This window comes from Phlebotomus papatasi, chromosome 3, assembly GCF_024763615.1.
Source record: "Phlebotomus papatasi isolate M1 chromosome 3, Ppap_2.1, whole genome shotgun sequence".
NCBI lineage: Eukaryota > Metazoa > Arthropoda > Insecta > Diptera > Psychodidae > Phlebotomus > Phlebotomus papatasi.
The window spans coordinates 35,491,219-35,503,264 of NC_077224.1; the positions used below are offsets into that span (position 1 = coordinate 35,491,219).

A 12,046-nucleotide genomic window follows, 5' to 3' on the forward strand; every position below is an offset into this window, starting at 1 on the left:
GTTTAGCTATATGGCTTAACTACTCTAATTTTTTATCAATTACGATTTTTTGGAAAAATTTAACTTAGGATTGGATTATTAAGGACAAATGATCTATTAGGCTCTCAAAAAGCAATAAAATTGCTCGCTATTTAAGATTTTGAGACATTTGGGAACTGGGCTAAACTTCTAGTCTGAAACCGGCCTTACTATACCGGAATCGACCGGACTGTAATGTTTAATAACGATTTCAATTAAGGGGTTACGTGGGTCAAGAGCTAAAACTGGCTATACACTAGATAAAATTTATTGCAATATTTCTTTTCAATATCCAATATTGACAAGGATTGCCTTCACATTGCAAAGACTTATTGACCTAAAACGTTCAATATTGAAGAAAATTGTCCAGTGTGTAGGCAATTATTGCAATATTTGTTTCAATATGGAGCATTTTTTCAAAATTTTTTTCATTATTTTAAATGGCTACATACTAGGCCAAATAATGCCAATAAAAATTTTCAAGATCACAATGAAATAAAATTTCAAAGAAGTTCTAAATATCAAATTGAATTGATATTTCCTTCAATATTTTTTAATGGTCAGGAATCTTCTTCGTTCAGAACATCACAGAACTGCTGGGATTTCCTTGTTTATAAATGAAAACACATCCAAGATTCAAATCCAAGTCAGGACACATCTCTTCCTGCTTCCTCCAGAAAATCCCAGATTCTCGGAATTTCGCAGTACACTATGTCAAATCTTCCCAAGAACTCAGCTTGGTTAGCACTTCTCACCTGCTTACTCCAGGAAATCACAGTTCCTCTGGAATTTTGTTATGCACTTGGTCAAATACACCCAGAATACCCAAATTGGTCAGAAGATTTCTCCTGGTTCTTCTAGGAAATCACGGATCTTCCGAGATTTTCTCCTGTATTTTGTCAAGAACACCCGAAATACACAGTTGGTCAGAAGATTACTCCTGGTTCCTCCAGGAGATCACAGATCTTGTGGGATTTTCTTCTGTATTTTGCCAAGAACACCCAAGATACCCAAGTTGGTCAGAAGATTTCTCTTGGTTCCTCAAGGAAATCACGGATCTTCCGGGATTTTCTTCTGTATTTTGCCATGAACACCCAAAATACCCAAGTTGGTCAGAAGATTTCTCCTGGTTCTCCAGAAATCACAGAAAATCTCAGAAGATCTATGACTTGCTGGAGAAACCAGGAGAAATCTTTTGACCAACTTGGGCATTTTGGGTGTTCTTAGTAAAATACCGAACTAAATCCCAGAAGATGTGATTTCCTGGAGGTACCAGGAGAAATCTTCTGACCAACTTGGGTATTTTGGGTGTGCTTGGTAAAATACAGAAGTAAATCTCAGAGATCTGTGATTTCTAGAGGAACCAGGAAAAATCTTCTGACCAACATGAGTATTCCGGACGTACTTGACAAAAGATACAACAAAATCCCAGAAGAGTGGAAGTAGAGGAGAAGTCCTGACAAAGATGGGTTTTTGGGAAGAATTGAGCAGGATATACAGCAGAATTTCTAGTCTTGTCTATGATGATATTCTGAGATGTCTTCCTATTTCGTAAACATGCTAATTCCAAGAGTTTTACGATGTTTGAAAGGAACTGAATCTCTGACTAGAATGGTATTTTTATAAATTGCAATATTGAAGTCAATTTGTACAGTGTGTAGGCAAATATTGAAATATTGGTTTCATTATTCGCTTCAATATTGAAGTTTTATTTCAATGTCACTTTGAAATGTTATTATTGCAATAATTTGCCTAGTGTGTACACAGCTTAGAGCTTAAAATTAATAAGTTTTTTATTATGTTGAAAAAGAGATGGCAAAGCGTCTCAGCTTTGCAGAATGCTCGAACTCGCGAGATAGACCTCTCTGTTGTCGATTGGGGCTCATATAGTCAGATAAAAAAGCCAAAACCTTTCCAAAAAATCCGAATTCAACCAAAACTGTCAAAAATGAGCCCTCCAAAGTTAATGTTTTTTTTACTTCAATAATCTAAAATGGCGCATGTCTGGACGAAATGTTTGCCTAGGCTGCCTCTAAAATATGTCCGAAAATAAAAAAAAATCTATAGTGCCGTTTCCGAAAGAAATAAAAAAAAACATGGTTTTGGAGGGGGTAAGGAGAAAAAGAAAAAAGTCTAGATATGTTTTTTTTCTTGGGGGTCACCAAAGACCAAAAGTTGATATCTTTTACCATTTAAGTTTCAGAGCGGTTGGAACAAGTTGGAGAAAAGTGGGTTATATAAATGATCTCTTTGAGTTCGAGCAGCAAAATATTAAAAGAAAAATATTCTGCTTTTTAGCCTTTTTGACCCACGTAACCCCTTAACTCGACGTTTCGGCCGCGCCAAGAACGGTTTCCTGTAGGGGAGCTCTCTAATTTTCATGGCACTGTCACGCGTGACAGTGCCATGCCAGCGTTCGAAACTTGACAATGCCATTCGAGCTTTTTTGTCATATTATATGAGTTCGAAAATGCAATTCAATTTAATGAAATCCCTTTATACTTGATGATTTTATGAAAATACAGTAGGGAAAAGTGCTCTGCCTTCGAACGTACATGCCTTCGAATAATGTGAATTTCTTTTGTTTTTCGTAAGAAATTTACATTAAATGATTATGGAATTATCAACAAATGATGACAAGACAACTAATATTTAATAGAAATGTGTAAGTCTCAGAGGAAAACTAAAAGAAAATTCACATTATTCGAAGCCATGAACATTCGAAGGGAGAGTACTTTCCCCTACGTCTTGGTTGATTTGTTTAACAAAATTCATTGTCATTTGAATTGTCAGAAATCTCAAATATGTGACTTCTGACAATGTCACGTGAGTTGAAATGACAATGTCACGGCTACAAAATCGCATTTTCGAAAAAGCTCTCCTAAGACTCGAACCCGCTTTGTCATATGGCATTGCCAGAGCGTTACAGAATTCCCCTCCTGGACGCGATTCTTTACCCGTATAATCCAACTCGTCCAACTCACATTGTAATTTTCACGCATTCCAAGTTGCGATTGTGGGCATTCCGAGTTACATGCATTCGCCTAGGTCGTTACATAAGCTACTAGGTCATCTGTAAAGAATCTCAGCTACCACAAGCTTATCCGGGCTTATCACACTGGTATTTCTGTTTCTATAAAAAATCCAGTAATCTTCTTAATTTCTTTTTATTAGTTCAAATGTGTTTTCATCTGTCACAAGAGCACTGACAAAATTAAACGCTCTTTCTTGACATTTTTCATGCCATTTACAATTCATCCACAAGAACACTATTTGTCAAAAAAAATTATATTGATTAATTCCAACGCAGGATGTCTCCGTCACTTCACTTCCTGATCCTTCTGTCGTGAAGATCATTCCTTGGGAGAGACAATTATCAGTTCAAAATGCCTTCCCACACTGTTTCTTTTTCTTGCTTCTTTCTTCCTAAAATATCTTCATCCCACCCTCAAAAAATCTCCCAACTTTTTTTTTCACACACTTTGTAGATATTGATTTTTAATTGAGGGAAAAAAGATTAAAATTCAGTTTGAAAATGTTCCTGACATAGTTGAACCTATTACGAATGACTAAAGATGGGATACACACAAATTGCTGCAATAAAACAGTCAATATATCGGATGGGAGAAAGGAAATCTGGAAAAGAAATACAGGAATAATCCTTTCAGCGAAACAAAAAAATTCCCATACAAATTCCCTAAAAGAAAGATTATCATTTTCACAAATTGATCTCGATGATCATGAATTTTCATCTTTCCTGACGATCACTTCTGGCTATTTTTTTTAACTAAAAAAAAATTGATTCGGATTTTCCCACAAGAAAAATAATAATAAAAGCTAAAAGATAAAATGACGAAATCAGATATTGAAAGAAAAGGTCTTTCAATCTCTTTGAAAAAAGAGAAAATGAAAAAAGAGGTGATCTTAAGCCAGTTTAAAATCCCAATTTTTCCATTTTCTCTTTCATTACTGTCCATCATTATGAAATTATTTCTTCCTTTCGTAAAAGCTCACTTCCTCGATTTCTTTTGAGAAAAAAAATTGGACTTAGCGGTACCGACGATCGCGACTTCTCGATCGATCACGTCGACTTCGATCGTGTCGATCTCTGTCGCGATCGCGTTCACGATCGCGCTCACGATCGCGTTCACGATCACGATCGCGATTGCGTTCCTTCCTCAACTCATCCATGCGCCTCTGATGCTCTTGCAAATTCTTCCTCCGAGTCTCCTCTTTCACCGCAATCTATCCACAAAGACATCAGTTGCAATCAATTTTTTTATAACCAATAAAGAAGTCACCAAAATGATCACTTGAAAAGAAAATTCCACTTACCTGTTCAGCTGTTAATGGCAGCCAATAAATACTTGGTGTAGCTTTTGTCTTGCGAAATAGATCATCTAGTAATCTAATTGGCGGATCATTTTCCTTCTTGAATTTCCGTGCTGCGAAAGAAATTGAACATTAGCTGAATCTTCTTGTGTGGGAAAATGTATTTTGGCTTCTCACCTGGTGACGTTGATAGTGATCGTCTTCTTTCACGTCCAAATGATCCCTCGGTGCTCCTCTTTACCACCTCCTCGCGTTCTCGGCTCCGCTCGCGTCGTCCACGTTGATCGCGATCTCTCTCCTTCTCCCGTTCATCCTTCTTCCCGACATCCCATTCGCGAATGGGCCTCGTTGTCTGCTCCTAAAACAGAACATTCAAAGATATTGATAAAGTATGAGAATTGAAAAGCAAGAATGCGAGATATCACTACTTTAAGAATTATTCTTGAACAACCTGGTGTCATAACTCTGATCAAAATCGGATTTTTTCATCCCTAGATTTTTTCACCTCTTAAAATTCTACCTTCTACTCATCATCTGTCCGTCCGTCCGTCCATCATCAGTTAGAAATTGCGATTTGGGGCCTTCAGAGAACGCCCCTTAAGTCGACCCAAAGAACACTAACATGACCTTAATTTATTCCCACAGCCCCCACCCCACTTCCCTCCAAAACCATGTTTTTCCATGTCATCTGTACAGAATCTCAGCTACGATAAACTCATCTGGACTCATCGCTGGTCATTGTTTATTTAAAATAATGTACTCAAACCAAAAAAAATTATGAGTAAGGTTCTGTATATATAATGAAGTGTAGTAGTAAAAAGTATAAAGCAATAGCATAGTCTAGTTTTCGAAATATTCGACATCGAAATTTAGAAAATAGATTTTTCGATTAATTTGACCTTCAATTACATCGGATGCAACAAAACACTAAAAGTTTTCAAATTCTGACTATTAGAACACGGAGATACAGTAGAGTCTCGTTATAGTCCATATTTGGTTTCAGATTTGACACTTGTGTCGCACTATAGTCCATGTAATTTTTTAAAATTATCAACGACTTTTAGAATTGAAATTCCTCGAAGGCTTCCACTTTCTTTGCGATTGTGGTACTTGTCCTTGCTCTCTTCATTGTGGATCACAATTATCACAACTACTTAATAAAGTTTGCCAAAAATATTAAAATAATTATGCTTCTTGCGTACTAAAAAACATAACCTAACATAAAATCAGTGTTTTGAAATCAACGGTCGATAAATTGTGGACTATAGAGCGATGGCCTATAGCGAGACTCTACTGTACAGCCATTTTAAAATTCAATTTTAAATCCCTTCTAACTGGGGTAGGGGGGTTGTGATCGAAGGGTTTTGGGTTCATCTATACCGTACTAAAATTTGAGATCGATTCTCCGATCGATTCTCTCTCCGTATTCGCTTGTACTCCGGACGGGACGTCCACTAAAATCGATTGTTAGCGCATATGATATTCGTGTATTGATTTATGAGTGTCAAAACGTCTAGATGTTTATCCAAAATTTGGGGCCGATCTGACGAGGTCGGATTTCACCTCGGACCATAAAAGCTGGCTTTGTAAAGAATCTCAGCTAATTTATGCATTAAAAAACGAAGGAGTTGTTTCGTTTTCCCGTTAACTCTATCCGGACCACAACATATCCAGCGAACGAATTTCAGTAAAACTCACTTTATTGTAAGTCTTAGTGGTCAAAATATGATACTTTTATAGAAAAAGAATTTTCTCCGCCTCTGGGAAATTGGAAAACTCATGGGAACTCTCGTCCCCAAAAGAACGAAAAGGAGACAAACTTTAATTTTCCAAAAGTCAATAATATCAATTTTGTGAATTATTTTTGCGTGTCAAATGATTCCTTTACAATGTTGATCACTAAAACAAGAAAAATTATTGACCAGTATCTTGTGGGATGTCCAGGAAGTGCTAAAAAGGACACCCAGCTCCTGCTTGCCAACAGATTCCTCAAAATATTTCACACAAAAATACTTTAAAACACATTTTTCTCAACACGATGTTATTGTAGACAGCTTTCTCAAAAGAATAAAAGACACTTCCTGGACAATCGAATTCACCTAAATCAGGAAGAATAGGAAAAACTTCCCTGAAAGCAATCTCCTTCGCTGCCAAATGTCAAAATTATCGGCCATATTGGCAAAAATTTCGCTCCCGCTTGGAATTTTCTTACAAAGTTGGTGTCAAAAAGCAAATGGCGGGCATTGGCGGGATAACCTTACATTTGACCTCTAGATTTTTGCGGACGAGAATTCCCATCAAGTTTGAACAAGTTTTTTGAAAATTTAAGAAAGAAATATTTTTCGAATTCATGCAATCTGTAATTGTTAGTTATCATACTTATTGGCCCCGAGAGGTTTTTCCTTATTCTGGTCTAGAAATATGAAAAAAAGTCACAATATCTGCAAGGAAGCAGAAAATCGAAAATTCACGATTTTTGACCAAAAATACCTAAGCCCAGGAGTTAATTAGAATCCTGCAAAAAATATCCTAGATTTGGACATCCTTATAGTTTGTAATTATCCAGAAGAATCGGATTTCTATCGATTCTAGATAGTCTAAAAAATTGTTGTTTCCATAGGTAACCAGTGTTCCAAAAGAGACGAAAGAGTTAAAGATTAAACAGTTATAGATAGAAAGGAATATTTTCAACCAATTTGGGACCCCTTTATGGCCTCCCGCCACCATTATATGTAGGCCATTATATTCGTTTTAAAGAACCTGATCAAAATCCCGAAAGCCAAATTCCAGAAAGCCAAAATCTCAAACTCAAAATCCCGAATCCTTAAGCGTCATAGCTACTCCCACGATTGTATTCGCGCTTTTCTGTGTTATGATGAGAAATCATTCTACGCATTATCCTCCGTATAATTTCGTCCCTTTCAGGATTTTAAACATTCGTAATTTTGGTGTTCAGGATTTTGGCCTTCGGGACTTTGGGCCTATTAGAGATTTTGACTTTTGGAGTTTTGGTTTTTGGGATTATTGGTATTTGGGATTTTGGTTATTTGGGATTTCAACCCATTTGGAATTTTTATTTGTAAAATTTTCAAGTTCAGGATAATTTTGGACCGGTTATCTATCAACACATTGAGGACCTCACTTGCAATACGCCGATCTAAACTAGTCACTGGTTTCTATTGCTCTAACTCTGACTTTTTTTCAACTTCCCATCAGTTTGGAGCACGAACGGTAAGTGATATCAAGTTCCGCTTTTCAGTGACCCCTTCCTCATTTTTTTTTTAGCTACGCGGAGTGGATTATGATTTGAAAAATTCAAAATTGGTGGAGATAGTACTAGGGTAAATTAAGCTAATTCAAAAACTGCTCCAAATGGAAATTTTTCGCTACTCCAAATGGAAACATCATTGTTTTCACGATAACTACAGTACTAAATTATTATATTTATATATTTTCTATACCACAGTTTCATTATTTAGTTAATTTTGCTTTAAATAAAGCGAAAATCCATTCATATTCACAAATTTTAATTTGTTAATTTCTCAGAAAAATTAAAAGTGTACCTTTTCACCATTGAATTTTTAATCGATCGAGCATGTTTTTCAATGAAAAACACAATGAGGTGACTTTTCTTTATTCGTTTTGTTTAATATTTATGTCATATTTCTGGCTAATTTTAGTTATATTAAGTGCTAATCTTTATTGTTAATGGTACGTGAAGTTTTCAAATGAAATAATTACCAATTTCGTGTACAAAAAGGGTTTTTCTGAAGTGTCTGCAAATGCTTCAAAAGGAAACCCCGGAAATATGATTTTCTGGAGATTTTCTTATTGTTTTAGATGGGAAAGGAGAAAAGACCAGGAATAAGAACAAACCCTGCACTCAGGAGTAACTCAGCAAGGTTTTGGAAGGCTTTCGTCGCGGTTTCACTTAAGGCGTCTACACATTGGGAGCAATTTTCGTCAAAAATTGCGCTTTTGACAGAATTTTGACGTTTCTCCCTACAATGCTGCAGGGAATTTCCTCCAAAAAAGCAATTTTTGACAAAAATTGCTCCCAATGTGTAGAGGCCATTACACTGTTTGTCTCCAATTAGAAACTTTCCCTTGTCTCCATTTGGATTAATATGTTTCCAATAGAAGCATTTTGCACTCGTGAATTTTTCTTGTATTTAAGAAGTTTTTAAATTATATCTAAATAATTTTCACTAAACAGGAACATTCTAGAAGAGTCAAGGAGCAAATTTATGTAATTCTCTTCAGAAAAAATATGAAGTTAATGTGTTGAATCTTCTGTCAAAGTTAAAGCGTCTGGAAATGGTTTTGAATAAGGACATTTACTCTACTTACCCGTATTCCACCTTCAATTCTTTCTCTCTCCCATCCCACGACGATCCTCTCTCCACGACTAGCGTCAGCATGCTTGGCCAGATCCTCAGCTGTGGACTCAATAGCTTTCTGCATGTCCACTTCAGCACCAAAGTCCACATGGAGACATTTGGGATTTGACGTTGGCCATCGGACACCGTGGAGAGCATGTCGAGTTTCCACCGCTTGACTGCAAAACAGAAGCAAATCCGGTTTTAGGAATTGTTGGTAGTTTTTTCACAGCAAATGCCAAGACTTACTCTTCCGTCTCGTACTGCACATAGCACTTTGATTTGATCTTATCAATCCAGAAGCCATTCTCCACAATCTTTCCCGTCCTGGCGAGCAGTCCTTTGAGCTGGAGCACCGTAAAGGGTCTCACGAGATTTGTGATGTACAGAATGCACGATGAAGTGTTTTTGGGTGGAGTCGGTGGCTTTACTGTCTTCACATCATCATTCACCAGCACAATCTTCCGGTTCAGTCCAATAGGATGAGGAACTTCAGTCGATGTCTTCACTGCTTCAGGATCCACAGTTTTTTCCACTGTAGGTGGATCTCTTTTGTCTTTGGGTGAGAGTGCTCCTTCCTCTTCGCTCTCATTGTCCTCCTCATCCTGCCCAGGCTCAGGATCCGATGTCAAATCCAACTTGACATCCACCAGCGGAACTGGTTTCACATCGGCAATCAGTGGCTTTAGGGAATCCGTAGAAATGGCCAGGATACTCTGTGCTGATGGTTTCTTGGACATCCAACGACGCTTTTTCTTGCCCTGCTCATCAACATTAGCCTTCCCATCGTTCCGTGTGAGCTTCCCCACAAAGACAACTTCTTTCACCTCCTTCACCGAAGTCTTCTTCCTCGGCTCCTCATCCTCACTATTGCGTTCGGATTTGGAATGATTGTGCTCTGGGGATTCTGCCCCTTTGCTGCCCCCATCGACACTCTGATCCGGCAGTTCACCTTCTTCCGGTGAACTTGATCTCTTTGAGGCTCTCTCCTGCTTCTCATCTTCCTCATCACTCTCTTTCTGCTCCTCCTGCATCGGTGGCGTCTCTGGACGACGCTCCTGATCCTCCTGTGGCTCTTGTTGTCCATCTGAGGGTGTACTTTGGGCTTCACCCTCCTCCCGGACACTCACACTTGGCCGTTCTGGACTCAATGTCTTCATATGGACATCATCATCATAGAGTTCAACATGTTCGGGACTGGAGGTTCGTTGTGGAAAACCACTTTCACTATCCTCTGTTACATGCGGCACAGGATCCGCTGGAACAATTTCAATGCTTACCTTTTCACCCCCATTTTCCTGTTCCTCCTCCGCATCATCATTTGCCTCGTCCGGCAAAATTGATTCTGACACTTCGGCTTCCTGGCCCTCACGCTGAATCTCCTCCTCATCCTCTTCTTCCTCCACAACGGGTTCCTCCCTTTTCTTTGAAGCACCTCTCTTTCTCCCCCTTGATTTTGACATTTTAGCTTCACGATCAGACCCAGAAGACCCTTTAGAACGTGCAGTACGCCTTCCAGCTGCCCGTCGCGTCTTCTTGTGTGAGTACTCCTCACTCTCCGAACTACTTTCACCATCGGATGCATTGACCTCCTCCACCGGAGATGCTCGGCCACGTCTTGTTGATCTCCTTGTGGCTGCTGGCTTTTCTGGGCTTTCACTCGAACCACTACCTTTTGTTTTGCGACGCATTTTAGAAGTTTTTTTTTCTGCAAACAAAAAAGTCGCCCTCAGAAAACGCCCCGGCGTCATTGGCACATTTTCAATCGTTTCCACCACTTACCTTAGCTGATTTCTCGACAAGTACACAAGTGTACTACGTTTGTGGGACCTTAGTGAGTAAAATTGTGTAAAATTTTACTGCAGAAAATGCGTAAATTTTGCAAAAAACACGTGAAAACTCCAGAAAAAATCTCACACTGCGTGTATTTTTTCCCAAGGATTGTCAAATTTTTGCTGACTTGTGGCGCCCTCGGTGAACATTCCACGAAACAGCACACGGCGAAATAGCTCAAATTCAAAATAAGCTTGCCGTTAAATAAGACATATTTTTTTTAGAAAAGCGAAATTAAAATTAGACAAAAATTATAATTTCTGTCTTAATTCAACTTAAAATTATCTTTAAAAAAATTAAAAATACAAATAAGTTTGTATAAAATTCTTGTGCTAGTATTCGATGAAAATTATTAAATTATTAAATTTTTATTGCAGGATTCTCAATCATTTTTCTAAATTTTCACATTTTAAAACAAAATAGGCTGGTGTAAGTACTTTTGGCCATTTTAAGGTTTCATGTGTTTGTAATTTTTATAATCTTTAATTAAATAAAATGAAATTTTCTACAAAGATACCTTAAACCTTAAACTTGTTTCCTCCTAATAATCCAAGAGAATTCCCAATTTTTTTTTTATTTTTTTATTTATTTTTTTTTTGGATATTTTAGTGAAGATGCATTTTATGCAACTATGCATGTTTCAGTGCTTTTGGCCACTTTGTAAGCACTTTTGGCCATCGTGTGTAAGCACTTTTGGCCACTTGTTTCCAATAGAATTTTAATAAAATAACAGAAGAAATAGCTTTCAAAAACTTCCGATTTCCCATACACATCCGATTTTCATTTAATTTGTTAGAAAATTTTATTAAGGATGATATCACAATAAAATTTAGTTAATTAAGAAATGGACTTTCATTGAATAACATCAAATATTTTCATCAAAAATATGAAATAATTCAAAACAATTTCTCTTAACATTAACAAGATTCTTAAGAATCCCATGTTTTTTTTTTAGTGATTGTTTACCTTGTCGAGAATTTCTTTCAATAACTTAGAATTAATCAAGTCGATACAAAATCAAATATGGTTTTCTGATTCGTTAGATTAGAGGTCACGAAATAAGACCCATTTTCCTGTTCTAAATAAACTCATAATTGCCTTACAATGTGATTTTACTTTAGGTGGCCAAAAGTGCTTACATGGCCAAAAGGGCTGACTCTACCCCATTAGAGATAATTCGACGATTCCAGATTCCGTACTATGATATCTCAGAACGACAATCTTTCAGGAGAGCCAAAGTTGGCAATTTCCTGCTGTCCGATATTGCACACACAATGTATTTTTGAATGTATATTAATTAAAACGCACGATTTTAAATGCAAAGAAATAGAAGAGATAGAAGTATACTGAACAATCTGTGAAAACAAATAAAATTTTTACATTCGCTAAAAAAAACACACAAAGTTTATTATGTCCAGCGCAAGATAAGCTAAGATAAGATTTTGCCAGGGGTCAGGTCTCTATTTCGGATTACCGATGCACCC

At 37.2% G+C, this 12,046-nt stretch overlaps 1 protein-coding gene across 2 annotated transcripts; it reads right to left on the reverse strand.

The window, feature by feature from the left end:
- Window positions 1-3,169: 3,169 nt before the first annotated feature.
- LOC129805455 (apoptotic chromatin condensation inducer in the nucleus) lies at window positions 3,170-10,679 on the reverse strand. Of its 2 annotated transcripts, none has more exons than XM_055853368.1 (6): window positions 10,512-10,679; window positions 8,979-10,437; window positions 8,701-8,908; window positions 4,528-4,708; window positions 4,354-4,463; window positions 3,170-4,263 (listed from the first exon to the last, which is right to left on the reverse strand). In XM_055853368.1, the coding sequence occupies exons 2-6, from the start codon at window positions 10,418-10,420 to the stop codon at window positions 4,066-4,068; spliced, it is 2,139 nt and encodes a 712-aa protein (XP_055709343.1). In that variant the 5' UTR covers window positions 10,421-10,437; window positions 10,512-10,679; the 3' UTR covers window positions 3,170-4,065. The 2 variants fall into 2 exon arrangements, with proteins under 2 accessions (XP_055709343.1, XP_055709345.1); XM_055853370.1 differs by lacking the exon at window positions 10,512-10,679 and having other exon boundaries at window positions 8,979-9,926; window positions 10,010-10,216.
- Window positions 10,680-12,046: the final 1,367 nt, after the last annotated feature.

What these genes read in the sequence shown, in the direction of transcription:
- LOC129805455 (XM_055853368.1), bottom strand. Translation starts at nt 10,420, where the DNA reads ATGCGTCGCAAAACAAAAGGTAGTGGTTCGAGTGAAAGCCCAGAAAAG. An exon ending in GTGCAGTACGAGACGGAAGA is followed by an intron (nt 8,909 to 8,978) that starts GTAAGTCTTGGC and finishes TCTGTTTTGCAG; the next exon opens with TCAAGCGGTGGAAACTCGAC. An exon ending in GAATTGAAGGTGGAATACGG is followed by an intron (nt 4,709 to 8,700) that starts GTAAGTAGAGTA and finishes GTTCTGTTTTAG; the next exon opens with GAGCAGACAACGAGGCCCAT.